At 33.7% G+C, this 20,691-nt stretch overlaps 1 protein-coding gene across 1 annotated transcript in view; it reads left to right on the plus strand.

Annotated features, from left to right (window-relative positions):
- Window positions 1-16,610: 16,610 nt before the first annotated feature.
- The window catches only part of LOC131849590 (transcription factor AP-2-epsilon), a 135,363-nt gene continuing 131,282 nt past the window's right edge, over window positions 16,611-20,691 (plus strand). The window contains exon 1 of the mRNA XM_059199691.1: window positions 16,611-16,687. Within this exon, the coding sequence (XP_059055674.1) occupies window positions 16,652-16,687 (36 nt within the window). The 5' untranslated portion in view covers window positions 16,611-16,651. The remainder of the gene's footprint in view (window positions 16,688-20,691) is intronic.

Below are 20,691 nucleotides of genomic sequence, written 5' to 3' on the forward strand. Positions count from 1 at the left end.
AATCAGGTTAGATTAATATTAATAATTCCATAATTTCTGGATATGACTATCAACGCGAATCCCTTTTGCATATTGTACAATATCCTTACTTAAACCTTACTTAATATCATAAATGCGAAAGTAACTCTGTCTGTCTTGCTTTCACGTCAAAACTACTTAACGTATTAAAATTAAATTTGGTACACAGATAGTCTGGTCTGAGAAATGACATAGGTTACTTTGTGTTGCAGAAAAAGGGTTGTAAGGGGTTGAAAGGGGAGATGAGGAATTGCATGGAAGTATCGTCATTTTTAAAGCTATAGACTTATATTTTTAGACTATTTCTTAGAACTTATTAAATATAAATAAGTTAAAAGGGAGATTAATGATTGTAGGAAGAATCGTAATTTTTAAAGCTAGAAACTGTTTTTTTTTACTGTTGATTGAGATGGATTTCTGTATGGAAATTCGTCATTTTTGAAGCTAGAACGATGAAACTTTTTTATTTTTGCTTTTATTATTAAATATTTTCTCATTATTTAGTCATAGTCACGATTTTACGCGGACGAAGTTGTGGGTACAGCTAACCTATATCTATACATCTATACATATAAATAAAATTGGAGTGTCTGTTTGTAATATTGATATAACCGTTTTTTACTACATGCATATGAATATAAATACGGTACATATACCAAAAAACACTTTTTAAAATTTTTGTCTGTCTGTCGGTCTGTTTGTTCCGGCTAATCTCTGAAATGGCTGGACCGATTTTAACGGGACTTTTTGTGGTAGGTAGCTGATGTAACAGGGAGTAACAAAAGTAACTTAGGCTTTTTTTATTTTAGAAAGAATCTTATATTTTAGAAAAATAAAGTTAAACTCCACGCGGAAGAAGTCGCGGGAACAGCTAGTGTATAATAAAATTGAAATGTATCCGTCTTTTACGTAGTTTTATAAATACTCGAATTCTCTTGTTCTATATTCTTTAACTAACTCCATCTTCAAGTAATTATCAAGAATACAATTCTTTATATACATATAAGTAGATTGTTATAGGTATGTAGGTTCTTCACAGGAGCTTAGACACTGTACTGAAAAAACATGCACTACATACACTACGGACGCTCCTAATGACTTTTGAATATTTTAAGATGGCGCACAGTTTCCTTCACTGGTCTCCTTTGTTGGCACCTGACACTGCATCGTACACCTGTACCTACTCTACGATGTCGTGAATATGATTTCGGTAGTCTCTGCTGTAAAAACTTATTTATTCATGTACGATACAGAGCATGTTTAACACTAAGTTTTATATAAGACTCTGAAATCAATATTTGATCTATGTAACAAATTGTTCTAATGATTTTCAAAGGGAAGAGCTTGTACAGTTTCTATTTTTACTACATATCTCCGACATTCAAATTGAAATTGAAATTAAATTTGCAGCTTCGATGGTCTAGAATTTAGCATACCACTGTACTTTCGATGGTCGCGGGTTCGATTTCTCGCAATATGCAAACACTTTTGTATTCATTATTATTAGTATACGATTGCTTGTATTTTGTTCGGTTGTTTTTTATGTATATTATGTATGTATTGACAAGAAAAATGAATTTAAGTATCAGTTGTCTAGTACCTACTCATAACTCTATTTACCTTGTACCTACTCTATTTACCAAGGTAAAGAACAACATGACTATGTGTGAATTATCCCCGGGTATTCATCATCATCATCTGCTTCTTCCTTATCCCATTTATTTGGGGTCGACGTAATATGTTTTTCTCTTCCATTCATCCCTGTTCGCAGTCATCGCGTTATTTACTTCCTTTCTTACCATATCATCTTTCAAACAGTCCATCCATCTCTTTTTCGGCCTTCCTCTGCCCTTATAACCATCCACATTCATATGTAACACCTTTCTTAAAATATTATCCTCGTTCCTACGCATTACATGTCCATACCATGATAGACGATTACTCTTCAACCTCTCTGACACCGGCGCCACTTTCATACTTCCTCTAATGTATTCATTCTTTATCTTATCCATTCTTGTCACACCACACATTATCCCCGAGTATTATTATTACATTTTTAAATTGAATTTATCCAAATGATTACTTGTACCTAAAAATATACCGTGCTTTTCTAGTGTAAAATTTGAATGACAGTTTCCTTTCTAAATTACGCAAAAACATACAAAATAATAAAAAACGTTTAAAAATCGAATACAAACTCACGACTTTTGTAATATAATAGAACCACAATAGCACACCCACACTAATAAAAAAGAACTATTTCATTTTTAAAATTAAAAAAAGTTATTGTAGTATCCTCACTTATTCAGCCAGTTTGAATGAATCAATTCAAGCATATCGATCAATCAATGCCAATGGTTGTTTACTTGGCGATTTTTTTTTAATCAAGTGGATAATATAGATGAGGCCTACTGTAATAGATTGAGTAAATGTTGTGTTAACATTTTTCTATATCTCTTTATGTCAAGTCAAGAGTGTATTAAAAAAGTGGTAAAGGATACTGGCTGATTTTTTGTAGTCATTGTATATAGTCCATAGACACTCTTTTGTGTCTATGGACGAGACGATTTGATACCTGACTGGTCAGGTAATTGTATACATTCTCTCCTCGAATACAAATTAGGTGCCAACGTTAATTTAAATTCAGTTTACGTGTGGATTTAAGTTATCTCTGAAGACATAAATAAATGATTTCAGAACAATTTTTCACATCCCGACATCTAGACTCAAGTTAAGATAGTTAAAGCTTGGTACTAGAGAACTAATACAAATACATTTTATATACAGAAAATATCTAAACCGATACAAACAATCAGACTCATAAATACAAATGTTTGTGCCGTGCGAGGAATCAAACCCGCGTCCGTCGAAAGTAAGGCGGTGTGCTAAATCGCTGGACCATCGAGACTGTCATGATCACACTATGATCTATGACAATAGTCAATACTGCATCAGAAATTGATGATCTTGGATTGGCCCGTTTAAATTTGTATAAACACCTATATTTAAATAAACCTAAATATATTTTTAGTTATTAATTAGATATCAAAAACATTTATCTAGTAGTTATAATATGTTATCAACTTATTTAAAACTGAATAATTATTTCGGTTCTAAGTTTCATAACAATTTAATTTGTAGTATTACTAAAGTTGAGGTTGTTAGGTTTTTGCCCCGAAATAAGTAAATATTTTCATCAAATCATTTTCGTTTTAGGTTTTAGTAATATTAGACGTAAACTTTTGTTGTTACAGTATACAATAATATACAAAACTTGTGTTAGGTAGATATGTATAAAACATAATCAAATTTTCAGTTTCGACCTTTCAAAACATGTTAACATTTTGCAAAAACACACCGTGAAATTACAATCCCCGTGGTAACGTTGCGTGGGTATTAATTCTGAAAAAAAAAAGATACCAAATTATGTGACGTAGATAAAGTAACGTGTGACGAATCATAGCGGTAATGTGTGACGAAATGCGTAACTTGTGACTTCATTGGATTTTAGAAACAGGTATCTATCAATTGAGAACGTTGTGGCTCAGTGGTTTACTACACTGAATTATGCACAAGATATCGTGAGTTCAAATCTGGGTGACACGAGACGAAATATTTTTCAGATTGATTGATACATTGAAACACCGATATGAAAATAGAATTATAGAGATGGCAGTTTAATTTTCCCTTTGTTAATTGAAAATATACTGTACTAGCAAGTGTTGGTAATATTCGCCGTAATATTGATTTTTTTTTTATTATAATAGATTCATGCAACCGCCTGCACTAACGGTTAAAGGCACCAGTGTAGGATGATAAAATGAGTATGAAGTCAGGTCAGCCCGTATTCGCCCACATACCCTACTGTTTAATTAACCGACTACAGATAATACAGAATAGGTTTCTGCGTCGAGCCACCGGTGCGCCGTGGTTCGTTCATAGCGTTGATCTCCATCGCGATCTTAATCTGCCCTCCATCAAGCAGTTTATGAAGGAAGCGTCTCGACGCTACTTCGACTGTGCACACCTTTTACACACACACACGACCCCATAACGGCAGGTCCTCGCCGGCAAAGACGACGACCTCAAACACACAATATCGCGCATTCAACCGGGCGCCTGCGCGCGCCCGGGCGCTCCACAACGGCGCCCCCGTGCGCCCCTCCGATCGATCCCCCGTCCAATTCAAACGGGGATCGAAATTACGACGGCCTGAGCCGAGGTTCGAACTCCTAGTGGTGCCCTCAGACTAAAGTGTCCGTCAGGCAGGAGTTGGCCTTCAGCCGCTCCATAAGTCCTTCCGCGGGTTTGAAGTGCCATCTGCACTCGCCCCGTAACGTCCAGTGAAGCTGTAAAGGCCAGCTACGGCCAACAGCATTAGAGTAGTCCGGAAAAAAAAACAAAAAAAGTCAGGTCAGCCCATCTTAACAAATGATAATTTACCACGAACGTTTCCAGGGGGAACCACGGTGAGGTCAACCTGACATGGTCATAGACAATGCTAGCAATGGAGTTAGCCAAGTTTGCCATTCTCTCGTAATATGAATTTGCGTGAACGAATTGATGATCGGGGTTAGCCAAAATTACTAACAGTCCACTCCTCCGCAACATTGACTGTTGCCAACTACCATCTCGGATAACAGTAACGACGGTATGTTTTTGTTTTGTATTGTATTGGCTAATTACACTTTTTTTCTTCTAAATTTGTTAATACCCATAACACAAGCTGTAGCTAGCTTAATGTCGGACTAGATGGCACTGTGTGAATTGTCCTGAGATTATTATTATTTAAATTTATAGTTCTGTTAAAGCTTGTGTTTATACTTCAATGTTTTGACAATAGTTTCCTAACATATCTCTGTATTCCAAGATACCAAGTCTTTCTATAGTTTTTACACATCTAAATATATATAACTCAAAGGTGACTGACTGACATAGTGATCTATCATCGCACAGCCCAAACCACTGGACGGATCGGGCTGGAATTTGGCATGCAGGTAGATATTATGACGTAGGCATCCGCTAAAAAAGGAGTTTGATTAATTCTACCCCCAATAAAATAAGAGATGAAAGTTTGTATGAAACTTTGTCAATTTTAAACCGATCGGGCTGAGACTTCGCATGCATAAAGCTACTATGACGTAGTCATTCCCTAAGAAAGAATTTTGATAAATTCCACCTCTAAAGGGATAGATTGACGCGAGCGAAGCCGCGGGCAAAAGCTAGTATCAAAATAAAACTACAACAGTTTTATATCTATCTACTAGCTACTGGCCCTGTCTTCGCCCGGGTGTACATGTATTATACATATAAACCTTCCTCTTGAATCACTATATCTATTAAAAAACCGCTCCAAAATCCGTTGCGTTGTTTTAAACATTTAAGGGACGGACAGACAACGACAGTGACTTTGTTTTATAATATGTAATAATAATCATAATGATATCGATAAGCAAGAGATTAAGGCTAGGGTGAAGACTCGTCACTCAGAACAAAATATATTTTTTTATTTGCCTGGAATGGCAAACATGTTAAGAGCTCGTCTGATGATGAATAGCAATCGTCGCCTACGTACTACATGAACAGCATCACAAACGTGATAACGTGATATTCGTGCCACCCGTTTGCGCTGCCATTTCTGAGATCAATCAGTCATGTCTGTATACATTGTAATTTCAGTGCTATATAATAATATTAATAATCTCAGGACAATTCACACAGCGCCATCTAGACCCAAGTTAAGCTAGCTAAAGCTTTTGTTATGGGTACTAGACAATTGATACAAATACACAGATAATTTTTTTTTCGTAAATACATACATATTATACATAGATATGTAGATATGAGTGCTATATATCACAATTACAACGGAAACCTGATGGTTGACAGCTGATACGGTTATGGTTTCACTGATATACATTCTTACTCTACTTATCTCGTCAACGTTCTCAGTGGTTTAGCATACCACCTTACTTTCCATGGTCGTAGGTTCGATTCCCAGACGATGCAAACTTTTTTAATGGTCTGGATGTTTTAAATGTATTGTGTATACATTTACAAAAAATATATTCTAGTGTTTATATAATTTATCTAGTACTTAAATAGAAATAGGTGTGTTGTGTATAATAATATGTATATATATAATTAATATTTTAATTAAACAAATAATCAACCATCTGGGATATAACCTGCAACATTAAAAAGATACCCCAGTAAAAATATCTTATTAGACAAAAAAAGAATCCACGAAACAAAATATAAGTAACAAGAAAATTTGAAAAGAAAATTAATAAATCTGTCCGAACCTTCGAATAATATTAAATGCTTATCTCAACATGTCAATTAAATTAATACTTTATTGTTAAAGGATAGAGTATATTTTTGTTTGCATTTTACAAGATGAAAATCCTCCAAGCTCAATGTTTCGTTTCTATTAGAGATTCCCAACAAACAGTTTTCCCCCAAAAGAAGTTGGAAAAAATGTAATTTGAAATAACAAGTCGGTTTCGGTTTGATTCCGTCTCCCCTATGTTTTACATGCGAAATTTAATACAATTAGATAATGTAGGTGGATACAAATGGATACCTATATTATATCTTTCATTTTTTTATACAAACAACTCGTATTCGCTTGGCACGCTGTTGTGTGTTTCCGTTCTCTTATACGGAGTCGAATCGTGGACACTTACAGAATCTATGTGTAAGAAAATTACAGCATTCGAGATGTGGGTGTACAGGACAATGTTGAAGATATCGTGGAGAGATAGAGTGTACTATCCATTTAAAAAAAAACTTGAAGTGTTGGGTACCATAAAACGTAGAAGGTTACAATACCTAGGACATATAATGTGTAATAAAAAATATGGTCTTTTACAATTAATTATTCAAGGAAAAATCCAGGGCCGCCGAAGACCAGGCAGGCGCCGAACTTCATGCTTAAAGAATCTAAGAGATTTGTTTGGAATTAGCAGACTTACCATACTTGTTCAGAACAGCAAAATTAAGATTGGCAGGATGAACGCCAATCGTAGGAGACGGTACTTAAAGAAGAAGATAACAAGCAAGTTCTACGGGAAAGAGAGAAATAACAGGTCAAAGAGACGATATCTCAGTCTCCTGGAATTGCAACACATGAGTCGTATCTCGAGTACCATATGACAACATGTTGTCCATGTTTATTTTATTTATTTGTAGCGACCAATAAGATATCCTAGAGTTGTATTTCGAGTACCTACGAGTAAATAATGCTGGTTATTTAATTTTATTATCTAGCTGACCTACGGTACTTTGTTTGAGTTTCATTTCCTCACCTTTTGCTATATTTTTCATTGCAGTTCCGCTTCTTTTGGTTATAGCGCAATAGCTTTAAGCCTTCCTCGACAAATGGACTATCCAACATCAAATTATTTTTTAATTCAAAACAGCAGTTCTGAAATTAGCGCGTTCAAATAAACAAACAAACTCTTTAGGTTTACAATATTAAGTATTGATTGACAAGCAATTTACTACATTTAAAATTATTGTCATCTACAAGAATTTATCATCTACAGGTATATAGTGTGGTTAGGTCGTTTGTTAATTTATATTCCACATACATACTTACTGTTTACGTGCTATCATGCATTTTTATTGACCTTCAGCCGTTCCATAAGTCCTTCCGCAAGTATTTTTTTCTTTATTTTATTTTTTTCTTCCGCAAGTATTTCCTTCCTTCTGCACTCGCCATCTATCGTTCGTAAGCTGAAAAGGCCAGCTACGATCAACAGCTTTAGAACAGTTCGAAAAAAAAATCTGAAGGAATATGTTATGTAAATTCACTCTATAATTTTACTGCGTTATCTTATAAAACAAAACACGTCTTACAAAGCAAGCTGCTTCGAAGATGTAGGTGAGACAAAACTCTATCTGAGCGGAAGCGTATAATAAGACGTAGCTCTATTGGTAATAATGATGTGATAAAATATGAAAACAATTTTTTATGCTTACCAGCAGAGGCAGTGATTTCTTTTAGAATTATTAAATAAATAATACCAAGTTCATTATCATTCGCAATTAAACAAAAATGCATATAAACATTTATTTAAGACAGAACAATGAACCTATATCTTATATATAAAATTCTCGTTTCACAGTTTTCGTTCCCATACTCCTCCGAAACGGCTTGACCGATTCTCATGAAATTTTGTGAGCGTATTGAGTAGGTCTGAGAATCGGCCAACATCTATTTTTCATCCCCCTAAATGTTAGGGGTAGTCCACCCCTAATTTTTTTTTTATTTTAAGGCAAAGCAACGTTTGCCGGGACAGCTAGTATGTATATATATTTTCTCTATAGTTCATTATAGGTAAACTAAACTAAAATAGAGCACAATATACGTGATGGCTAGAATAAAGCAGTGTTTTAACCATACATATAATTTTCAAAATGGTCTACAAATAACATACAAAAAAATTACGAACAGTTAAAAAAAAATGAAAATCCTTATTTCTCGTAGAACAGCCGGCGGGCCGACCACTTGTTTTCGCTCACACGCACCACAAAATTGTGTAATTTTGTACCAGTTAATGTCGCTAAATAAAGCGGAGACTATATTTCAATGGGGTACGATTTAATACTTACTATGCTTAAAGAAGCGCCCAGATCTATGTAATCTATTTTACTATTAGACAACAGAGCTAGGGCTATAGCTCTATTGTCTAATCTATGTGTAGCTAAATTACTAATCCTGGATGGTTTTAGCTAGTTCTTCATCCAGCCTCATTTGGTATTTAAAGTGGGTGTGGTAGTATTCAGAAATGGGAATGCGAATGCTAAAATATAGCGCAGTGATGGCTGGCTCTACCATGTCACTTATGATCATAGTAGTGTAGGTGCGTAGGTGCTGTGCTGATTTAATTATATATTTATTATATTATTATTTTTTGTAATTTAATAGTTTGTATTTTATTCTATTTACACGAAATCTTAAACTTGTAAAGTTGTAAATTTCTTAAAAAGGATTTTTTTAAACGAATGTTGTAACTAACTTACTGATTTATAAGTTCCTACGTATTGTTTAATTTCGAGAAAAAGATTCCTTATAGGGGTATAACATAAGTCGTACCAACTTACATACCTATACTTTATAACTCTCTCGTACTATAGAAAGTGCTCACACTATCTACTCATAAATGCGAGGTAACTGCAAATAGGTGTAGTTCGCAAATTTCAACAAAGCTCCTTCATCTGACAGCAATTCCGTTTTAGAGCTTTAATCCCGACTCTAGTACGAATAAAAGGCATATTTCGTTCGCCGGCGCTGGCAAAATTGTCATCGCAAATAGCTTTTGCCTTGGGCGCTAAAACGGCCCAACTTCAAAACGCTGCTCTTCCAAAATTCCACGCTCAAAATGAAACTTTGATGCCAAGTGGTAAAGTCTAAAATCTTATGTGCAGAATTGGGTTCGGTAATGTAACAATGAAAATGCCAGCATTGCACACGTAAATACGATTCCACGAAACGCTTCATACTCAGTAGAGTTAATGCGTAGCGGAATAAGGTTCACAATCATTTGAAAGGGAAATCTGAACTTGAAAATCGTCGCCCGTCTGACGCTCGATATCAAATAAACATTATTACAGTGATGGAATGCCTCAAGCGACTTCTACATGCGCAAGCGAAATGGTATTCTAATTTCATTAATTGTAGAGCAAAATTTTCAGTGATAAATATTCAGTACTAGGATTTTCGCCGGGGGAAGCGAAAAAGATGACCGGATGGAGATTTCGGTGTGTGCAAACGGGATAGTGATATAGCTCGGAGCGCTGTGATTGGTCAGGAAGGCCGCAGGCTGTGAACAGTAGCCCGCCCTATGTCTACTGTAAATGGTGACGGGCGTCGTTCAGACGGACGTAGCTTGCTAATTGTACAAGTAAATTAAAAAAAAAATGTGTAACGAATATCGTTGTGATTATATTTAATTTATGTGAGAATAAAAGGAAGTAAGTAGTATTTATTTTTTCCTGATTAATTACCAGCCCTGGTCAGAATTATATAAAAATATTTTAACTATTTTTATTTGGATTCCATACTAACAATCCAAATTAAAAAGTATGTATGTATGTAAGTATGTCTGTCTGTTAGTTTATTACTTTTTGCCGACTAAATAACTGCGCTCTGCTGTTCCTGTTAAACCCTCATTACGATCAGTTATTTTTAATGATTTACTTAAAGATACAATATATCATAATATACGAGGGAGAACATATCTTTTGTATCAAAGGTAGACGAATCTTGGTATAGCTATAATAAATAATACAATTTTGCCTTTGGAAAATACTAAGTTAAAAGTAAGCAAAAGAGAGAAAGTCTGTTACAGTACAGTAAGCTACAAATACAGTTGTTATTATTAAAATATTTTTTTTATTGATTTAACCTATTTTTTTTATCCAATTGCACTAGTTCTCTGCATAAACTATAAGCGTGCCAAATTTCACACTCCTCCGTTCACGCAATTACTATTATTATCTTATATTATCATCAATTTTACTACTATTATAGACGAGGAAGTTTGAAAGTATGGATTGATGTTTATTGATACATTACGATAACATAGCTCATACATCAGAATTAATTAATACAAATAGGCTACAAAATTTCATGCGAGTGAAATCGCCGGCACAGCTAGTATATGTATAAAAATCTCAGTTACTTCTCTATCAGCGCCTCCCCCGCCCTGGGCGACACTGAGGGCGCCGTCTTGCGTCGCTCGGGGCGGGGCGGGGCGCGCCACCCCATCCGTACACTGTACCAAGTGATGTATGCTTCACCCAAGTATAGTATAGACAACGTTTTACATACTAAGCTTGTAGCTAGTTATTTGATTTCAAAGTCTGTTACCAACTTTTGTGAATTAGGATACAGATGTATTTTTTTTATCGTATATACCTATATACTTTACGAGACTTTATCCTAACTCAGTATACATACAGACTAAAGTACTGTAGATATAGACGTCTGTAATTTTATATGTCCTACATAGATTCCTACATTTCTAATATGATATATTTAAGCCTATCTTATCTTAATAATATTATAAACTTTAATTTAAATTTAAATAATATTATAAATTCGACGACCTCGGTGGTCTAGCGGTCTAGTGCACCGCTTTACGACCGATGGTCGCGGGTTCGATTCCTCGCACGGCACAAACAATTCTATTCATGAGTTGATTGTTTGTATCGGTCTGGGTGTTTTCTATGTATAATATGTATGTATTTACAAAAAAAAATATCTATGTATATATGTATCAGTTGTCTAGTATCCATAACACAAGCTTTAGATAGCTTAACTTAGGTCTAGATGGCGCTGTGTGAATTGTCCTGAGATTATTATTATTATTATTATTATTATAAACGCGAAAGTTTATGAGTATGGATACTACTGAAGGGATTTTGATGAAACTTTACTGTAGGTAATATAGTTATCAGAATAACATATAGACTATAAATTTCACGCCGGTAAAATCGCGGATTGCGACTCTGAAGTGGCAATGGGCAGGGCACATAGCTCGTAGGACAGATGGCCGTTGGGGCAGTAAAGTCCTCGAGAGGCGACCACGGACCGGAAGACGCAGCGTGGGAAGGCCTCCAGCAAGGTGGACCGACGATCTGGTCAAGATCGCTGGAAGGCATTGGATGCGAGCAGCGCAGGACCGATCGTCGTGGAGATCTATGTCCAGCAGTGGACGTCTTCCGGGCTGCGATGATGATGATGATGAAAACCGCGGATACAGCTAGTACTTAATAAATATACCTTCAGAAATAGTTCTTAATTTCGTCGTATTCCAGTGGTTAACTAACCACACTTATAGATGCAACAGATTGTAGACAGAAGTACGAATCCGACACTAATATTTTTTGTGTCATTTATATATATTTTCTGTTTTTGGTGGTGGTGGTGAGAATACTGATAATAAATTAAATTCATTAAAAAGGATACGCTTTTTTTAAATTTATCTCTTATAACCTTCGATTCAAGGGTACTCGTAGAAATGTATTAGTACCATATCAAGTGTTGCATTCACCATAATTTCCATAGATGATACAGACTATCCTCTGACCTCATTTAACATTACAGTCGTAAAGGTATTATCATTTTACATTACCTTTATTGAATGTTTATTTTTTCATTAAAATGTAAATATATTTAAACAGTGCACGAAAAACGTGCCATTCCTGAAATTACCGTGAAATAAAGTGAATATAACTATAGTTCGTTACAGACGTGATCGGTCGTCGCTCCGTTAGTACCCGCCCGGCCGCCCTGAAACGCGCCGCCTGAAACTTTCAGTTATTTGAACTACATTGTTACATAGAACCTTATTACATAATAGCTATATAAAACATTAAAATATAGTAAAGTGTTCGTGTAATTGTGTGAAATTGATATGTTATGTGTTATATAAATTTTGACTGTGAAGTTAAAAATAAGGACTTTTAGTTTTATTTTAATAAAAATATGGATTATTCAGCAGTCAAGAGTAACATTATCTAGGTAATATTATCCCTTGATATGTATATTAGCTGAATCCGACGTACTTGTATTCACTGTCCAAGCCATTCGCGTCTAGAATAAGTGGTTCCCTTCCACTCTCTATTCAATCTCCTCAATCTCATAGAATACATATTTAAAAATTGACTATGGTTTTATTATTTTATTTAAAACTTTATTGATTTGGTACAATAGGCGGGCTTAATGCTAATAGCATTCTCTACCAGCCAACCTTAGGGAGAGCAGAGATACTCGAAGACGGTTTAGTTTTAATAAATTACATGTAATTGTATTAAATATATATAAGATCATACATATACATGATAATATACTACATACAAACAAATTATGAGCATACATACATACATATTTATATATATTATAATAAAATATACATATATAAAATTACATACTACACGTATAAATAAGATAATGATGATGATGATCATTTTTGCAGTTCTATGTTAGACTATTTAAAAGGTATTATCTTTCTCTATGAAAAATAAGAATATATATGAGATATAGCTCATGTTTCTTCGTATTTCTCAGAAATCTTCCGATATGTTTCTTATTTATAAACGTGAATGTTTGTGAGTATGGATGGATGTTTGTTACTTTATCACGCAAAAACTACTGAACGGATTTTGATGAAACTTCACATTAAGATATTATATAAATTGGGAGAAATATTATATAACAATATATGTCAAGTAATTGTGATGCAGACAAACGGCAATTGCACGGGTCAGCTAGTGTAGTATATATTTATATGTTTATATATTTATACCTATATTATGTATGACTATTTATTAGTTTAATAATTATAGTGTCTTGTCTGTGTTATCTACTTTTTATGAGTACAATAGTCGTCTCTCTAGATTGTCTAGTCCAGGTTGTCTGTAAGAAATTGCTTGTAACGATAAAATTGCCTTTTGTTATTAATTTTCTACTTACTGTTTTTCTTATTGTATTTTTTCTATATTCACAATTAAGAGTTTATAATTATAAACTTATTGTATGTAAATCTGGTTGATAGAACAAAATAAACATTTAATATTATAAGCTTAATATAACACGATAGTGAATGTACAGACAAGTATAATTTCAATCAAACATTGTATTAGGTTCTTTTACATTGATAAGGTATCTCAATCATATGTACCTAGTTTTTCTCAAATATTCTTTACTATAGTAAAGACGATGATCAGTTAATATTTCAGTACATTACCTTAATGAGCAAAATACTAGGTATATATATGCCTATGATTCTGACAGCAAACGTTTGATGAACTCGTTATTTTTTTTCCTCTTTTATTTGTTACACAGTTTTTTTTAAACGTATATATAATGATTTATTTTAATTCTTAGGCTCCCGCTGCGATTTGATACAGGGGAAGTTTTTAATAACTCGTTATTAAAAAATAAGAGTTTAAAGATACATAACATATTGCAATGTTCGATTCTTTTTAAAAACCGTAATGCCAAATATACTGACTACTTACCTGATTGTACGTAGTAAGTATACCCTTAACCCTGCTAGTTTTAAACTAAAAAGATTTTGTATTATAGCCTAATAATTAATAAATAAATAATTTCAGAACAATTCACACAGCGCCATCTAGACTCAAGTTAAGCTAGCTAAAGCTTGTGTTATGGGTACTATATAACTCATACAGATACATAGATTTTTTTAAATAATGTTAAATTTATAATTTAATTTAATTGTGATCTTATTTCGATCATTAGGCAACTAGTTTTCTTAAATTTATTTCGATGATTAATAATTAGAGATAGAGCAGATTTAATTATGAGATAAATTTATTAGACTCCTGAACTACTGCAGTTTTGAAATTCTTCCACTATTAAAAGGTAATCCAGAGTGACATAGGCTATAATTTTATGAGTTTTTTATATTATGTTAATATACAAAACTAACTATACCTACTAGTGGCGTACTCTAACATTTGGGTAAAGCCAGAGCAGGCCCTAGTAGATATTTAAAATAATGCCTTGTTTAATACACTCGACTATGAGAGAATGAGAACAGAAGCAACCTCTGATCCTTGTACCTAGCTAAACTTATCCCCTTCTCTTTTTTTGTATTTGTTGTGTACATTTAATTTATAATCCAATTAGCCCACTATTGCCCATAAATATTAACTTTCGTTGCCGTCTACAATGTCTTTGATCCACTACCTTCAACTTATTTAAATCGACAAGGCTTAATTATCTACATTTAATTTGACTGCCTTGTTTATTTATTTATAATCCGCAACAAAATATTATTATAGCACAAATTAGAAACATTTTATTCGCAGCTCATCTGAAGTTGTTAAAATTAAATTGGACAAAGAAATAATAAGAAGCCAAAAGGTAATCAGCGTGCCCTGTAATCTTATTACGGGGATGTTTGCGAAAAAATAAGAGAGCGTAATTATTTAAGAAACCAGGATACAAAGGCACTGGCCCACCCTGTACACCGCACCCCCACCCCCGGCTGAGTGCCGAAAGACGGGGAGTTACCCCATTGTAATTATTTTTCCAAGGAAACTTCTCCTTTAGGAATTTATTTTGGTGAAAAATCAACGAAAAGTAATTATGGATATGAATCGTCCAGAGATATCTATTATGTATAAAATAATAATAATTTGAGGTCGTTTAATTTTCTTCATATTATTTTTTATATTGTCATTAAAATAATAAAAATTATCAGAATTTATTGCATAATTCAATAATATAGATCGCCGTGGTATAGCGGTTTAGCACACCGGTTAACTTCTGATGGTCACGGCTTCGATTTCTTGCACGATGCAATATAATTGTTTGTATTATATATACAAAAAAATGTATCTAAGTATTTATATAAGTTGTAAAGTACATAACACAAGCTCTACTTAACTTGGGACTAAATGGCATTGTGTGAATAGTCCTATGTTTCTGTTATTAATCTTAGATTATATCTCTACATATAATATCTCCGCAATCCAATCCATAGATAAAATTTCTGAGGTGTCAAAATAAAAAAAAATCGAATTGAAAGCCTTGGTTGTAGTCGGTTGAAAAATTTAAACTTCATGTTTGTATGGAATATCCACGCAAGTCGAACGCTAACAAGCTCAACAGTTATTAAAAAGTTTGTATCTAACAAATACTGGTTATTCATAATATTGAGGTTTCAAGACAAACTTCCCGGTTTATATACAGTATACACGCTATGACGTAAGGGGTGGGCAGGAGTATTTTAACTGGTTTTGTAACAAGATGGGTTTGGAATAAAATTAGAATTTTCTCATTTCCTAATTTAAGTTTTTATGTTTTATAATATCTTATTTTATTTGATAGAAATATTTACTGTAATTGTAAAATATAGCATATATATATACTATATATAATAAGTTTGACGCGTCTGTAGCTGCTATGCGAATGACTGTATTTAAAATCTTTGAAAATATTCGCTTTTTTTGTTCTAGAATATGTATGGGTTATACATATAATTCTTCTCTAGCCATTGCTGAGACTGTAGGTATTAACATAGTATTATTGTAGACAAACAACGAGAGGGATTTAGTTTTATACTATATATGTAAAGATTTTCAGCTTTCTCTATATTATATTATACCTATCTGTGATTATACGATATCAATTTTAAAATTAAGTAATTAACAGTTTTAACAATAGGCATCCGAACCCAGGACATATCCCTTGCAAAGTGGGAAAGAGCAAAAAAGAAAGTAATTTATTTACTTAATTTATGTAAAATATTCTTAAATGGAGCCACCCTTATCTCTTAGAGATAAAAAACCTACGATCTATTCTCAAATCTACAAAATATATACCAAAGTAACATTAAAAACTTTTCGGACGAGTTTGGTAACAGACACTGTGGCAAGAAATTTTTGTATGTTAGTTTATATACTTAAAAATAAAGAGTTTGCAATCTCTTCCAGATAAACCTTGGGCAGAGAGGAGAAGTCAGAAGCTACTATATATAGAAATCATGTGATTTATGTAGACATAAAGTGGTGTGTGAGGTGATCATAGACTAAGAGACTCATGTGATGGTGTTCAAAGTGTTTGATGGGATGATGCTCACACAACTCTATGGCGTATCTGGCGCTGGACGCTAACGGGTGGCAGGTAAGTTAAAATATATTTTAATAACAATTTGCTTACATAAATATTGAGTATTCCTTTTGTATTTTTTTTAAAACATGACAATACATCGAGTAACAACAAGTAGTCAACAGCATTAGAATGGTGACACCATTCTGTTGACCACAGAGTTCCTTTAAAGATTAAGCTCACATAAAGTGGACAGTTCTACTATTGTGTTCATATTTGAGAACTTCTCTGACTCTCTGTACACAGACGTTAAAGTGTATTTATCTATACATAAGTATGTTTAAATTACACTTTGAAAAAGGAGGTAGAATTTTTCCAATAAATATTCTTAAATTTATTTATGAAGTATAATATACACTTTAAAAAAGGAGACACATTTTCTCAATATTCTTGCGAACCTTTTTGCTAAACACCGGAATTTTCGCCAACTTGTCCACCGTAAAATAAAGTTAGTCGGCACAGTCACTTGATAGTGTCGCCACCTGCCGGAAGATAGCGGAAACTGGCTTTATGTGCGGAAATGAGCGGCCGACCGGACACAACAATTTGCACGGCGTCCGTTCACTTTGTTGACTTATTTGATCGGGAAATAAACTTTATTTGGAGTTGGGGTCGATTAAGATGGCGGCATCGTCTAGGTAAGATTCACTGTTGTTTGAGTTGGGATTCAAACATCAACAGAACCTTACTTTAAGTTTAAATCTATTTATATTTCTAAACAAATTATTTTTAAAGTAGGCTGTACTTTTTAAATATTCAGTTTAGTTAGTTATCTACATTAAAGTTACTATGGTTAATGCCTTCTACTAACTACTTCTCCACGAAGTAACTTCTATAGAAGAATATAAAGAGATCTATACTAGTATTACAAAGAGAAAGATTGAATTTTGTTCTAAGGAAAGTAAACTAGTTCAGTGGTTGAAAGGTACCTATATTATTCCAAATTTAATAGATTATGTACTATGTCCAGTAACTATCCAATATTCGGCCTAATTTAAAAATTCAGCCGGATAGAAAATTAAATAAAATACATTTAAATTAGAAAAAAATATATAAGTAATCAGTTATCTAGTACCATAACTCAAACTCTACTTAGCTTGTGATTACATGACGTTGTGTGGATGGTGGTGGGTTATTATTACTATAATAATAATAAGTTACACATATATATTATCTATGTTCGGCCGGATTTCTGGCAAAATAATTTCTAGTTAATATACACAAAAACAATATGGATATCTAATACTTTCTCTTACCCCAAAAGCATCACTAGCAAATAAACAGAAACTTGCTTATCCAAACATATTCTCTAACAACAAACCACTCCAATCCAATTTTAATACCATACTTCGTTACACCTGAGACTTTCATTTCACTGCCCATCTACCGTGAGCAATCCCCTTACAGTTAACTAAATTTATGTGACCTTCCAACTTTACATTCAGTCCTTAAAACAACAGCTTTAGGGTATACAATTGTAAATTTTGTTGGTCTGCTTATACTGGCCGGGTTAGTTGATCATCAAGTCGCTTGCTGCTTGCTTTGCCGCGTTAGCTTGCGTTTTGCCGCGTTGGTCGCCTTGTGGAGCGGTAATAGGCGGGCAAATGACGTTACAGCGCGTCGCTATGACAACCATCGATTTTACAGTAATTGGATTGCATCGAAATATATGTGGAAGCTGTATGAATGGAGATACGAATGCTATATGACGTACAGAGTACTTTATAATACATACGTATTTCATTAAAAAAAAGCAAAAATGCATTTGTACATTCAGATAGATATTGTTATTTCTTTACAAATAACCCTACCGATACTAATATGTTCATCGAGTTAGACTCTCTACGAAGTTAAGTAAGTACCTCAGATTCGTTTTTTAAATTATGTTCCGTTGAAGAGTGAAATAAATCAGTGAAATTTCACACTACAGCACTGTAATACGTAAAACGTTGTGTCAATTTATATTTCTGACTGACTCCATAGTCATGGAAAGACCACCGAATTAATCCGAAAGACGATAGTAAGTTCACTTTCTGCTATGTTAAATTCAAGTACGGATCAAATATGGCTATATCAAGTGTTACGTTCACCACGAATCAACGTCAATTGCTCAATCAGCAGTTGAGTACGTTGAGTCGTGGTGAAGTGGTGCAGTCAGCAGTGATAATGCATCTGAATACCGCATATAGACAGTCGTGAAGATATATTTCTTTTATAATTCGAAATTCAAATTGATTTTTTTTTTAATTCTTTCTTTCAAATTTGTTTGCATATTACAAGAGAACTTACTCCTTCCATTCTGTTAATATAGAATACATTCTTACTCTTTGTTTTTATCCATTTATTCTACAAAATATAGGATATTTTATTATTTTTCGTTGAAAAATGAAACAAAAACTGCTCGTCGGTACCGGTTTGCAGACTGTTATTTAATCCGGACCTATTGATCTGGCCCTCCGCGCGACTCACAGCCTACCTATTTATATATATAATATTATATAGAAACACTGACTACACCTATTATAGATATAGATAATTATTAGAATTACCCATTTATTGTTTTGTCATGTATTTTATGACAAAGAAGTACAATAGTTTACTATTTTACTTTCATTATTGAAAACAAAATATAGATATTTTTTTATGTAATTAGAATGGTAAATAAACTAACAGACTACCCAATGGTATGTGGTATGGTATGGTATTACCCTTCAACCTAAGCATAGTTTTTAAACTGATTGTGTGGGAAAACCGCATTGAATGAGTATTTTTTTTCTGAATTAACCCTAACAGAATGTGATTTCAAATCTGCAGAACATAAAAATAATTTAATAGTAATACAGGTATCTCGATGTGTAATATTTTCAGGGATAAATTTATATTCGTGACTGACTTTCCAGTGAAGGAATTAACGATAAAAAACCAATAATTAAACCGAGAGACGGTAGTATGGTCGACCCTGCTATGTACTTATTTCAAGTGTTGTGTTTACCACAACATCGACAGTTGTTTGTTTTTTTTTTGTGTATTTTTTTGTCGTTTCTACTAATTTGGTAACTCTATGTTCTGTAAAGGGTTAAGCAACCCTTTCCCTTTCTAGTCGGCCATTATGAGCCGTGTGACGTGAATGCCTGCGCTCTCCTATTGTAAGTACTTTAGTACTTTGTTTGTACTACTCGCGCCCGAGGCTTTCCATGGATTTTGGATTGTCGTTTCTTTAAAATGAAAAGCCCATACTACATTAATAGTGACTTTTATTATTGTAATTGTACTAATTTTAATTGTCATTGTTCTGATTCTCCTAAGAATATCTTAAAATTCTTGTTCTTGACGGATCTAGGTAGCGAACTTTGAAAAAAGCCGAGCACAGTAGATTTTGGTAAGTCGCAGTAGTAGAGGTCTAAAACAACTGGCCCAAACCTCTCAATAATAATAACAATCTTCAATTCACACAGCGCCATCTAGACCCAAGTTAAGTTAGCTAAAACTTGTGTTATGGGTACTAAATAACTACATACATATTATATATAGAAAACACCCAGACAAACAATCGTAGTCATGAATACAAATGTTTGTGCCATGCAAGGAATCGAATCCGCAACCATCCGAAATAAGGCGGTGTGTAGGACCACCGAGGCCGTCAATAAAAAAAGTGATTTAATTTTAGTTAATGGATTTTTTTGTAACAAAACATAACATGTCGCAACGTCTGTATTCCCAGATTGTATATTCAGAGGCATTGTCAACTATTGACGTTGTGGTGTACCCTACACTTGACGTGCCCACATTAATCTCGGTATATTTGAAATGCAAGGGGTATGGGCGAGCCTACCGCCCTCTTCGATTAATTTTTGGTTTGCTATCAGTCTTTCCTTTACCGGAGAAGAAGTCAGAAATATAATTAATAATAAATTGATCTCTTGAGCAAAATTCAGGGTAGTAAAAGCAAACCACTAGTTGACAGTATTCTCAGGATTTTTTAATATTAATTATCAGTATAATTTTGTCAAAAGTCATCA

This window comes from Achroia grisella, unplaced genomic scaffold, assembly GCF_030625045.1.
Source record: "Achroia grisella isolate CSIRO2021 unplaced genomic scaffold, CSIRO_AGI_Agris_v1 utg660, whole genome shotgun sequence".
NCBI classification, from domain to species: domain Eukaryota; kingdom Metazoa; phylum Arthropoda; class Insecta; order Lepidoptera; family Pyralidae; genus Achroia; species Achroia grisella.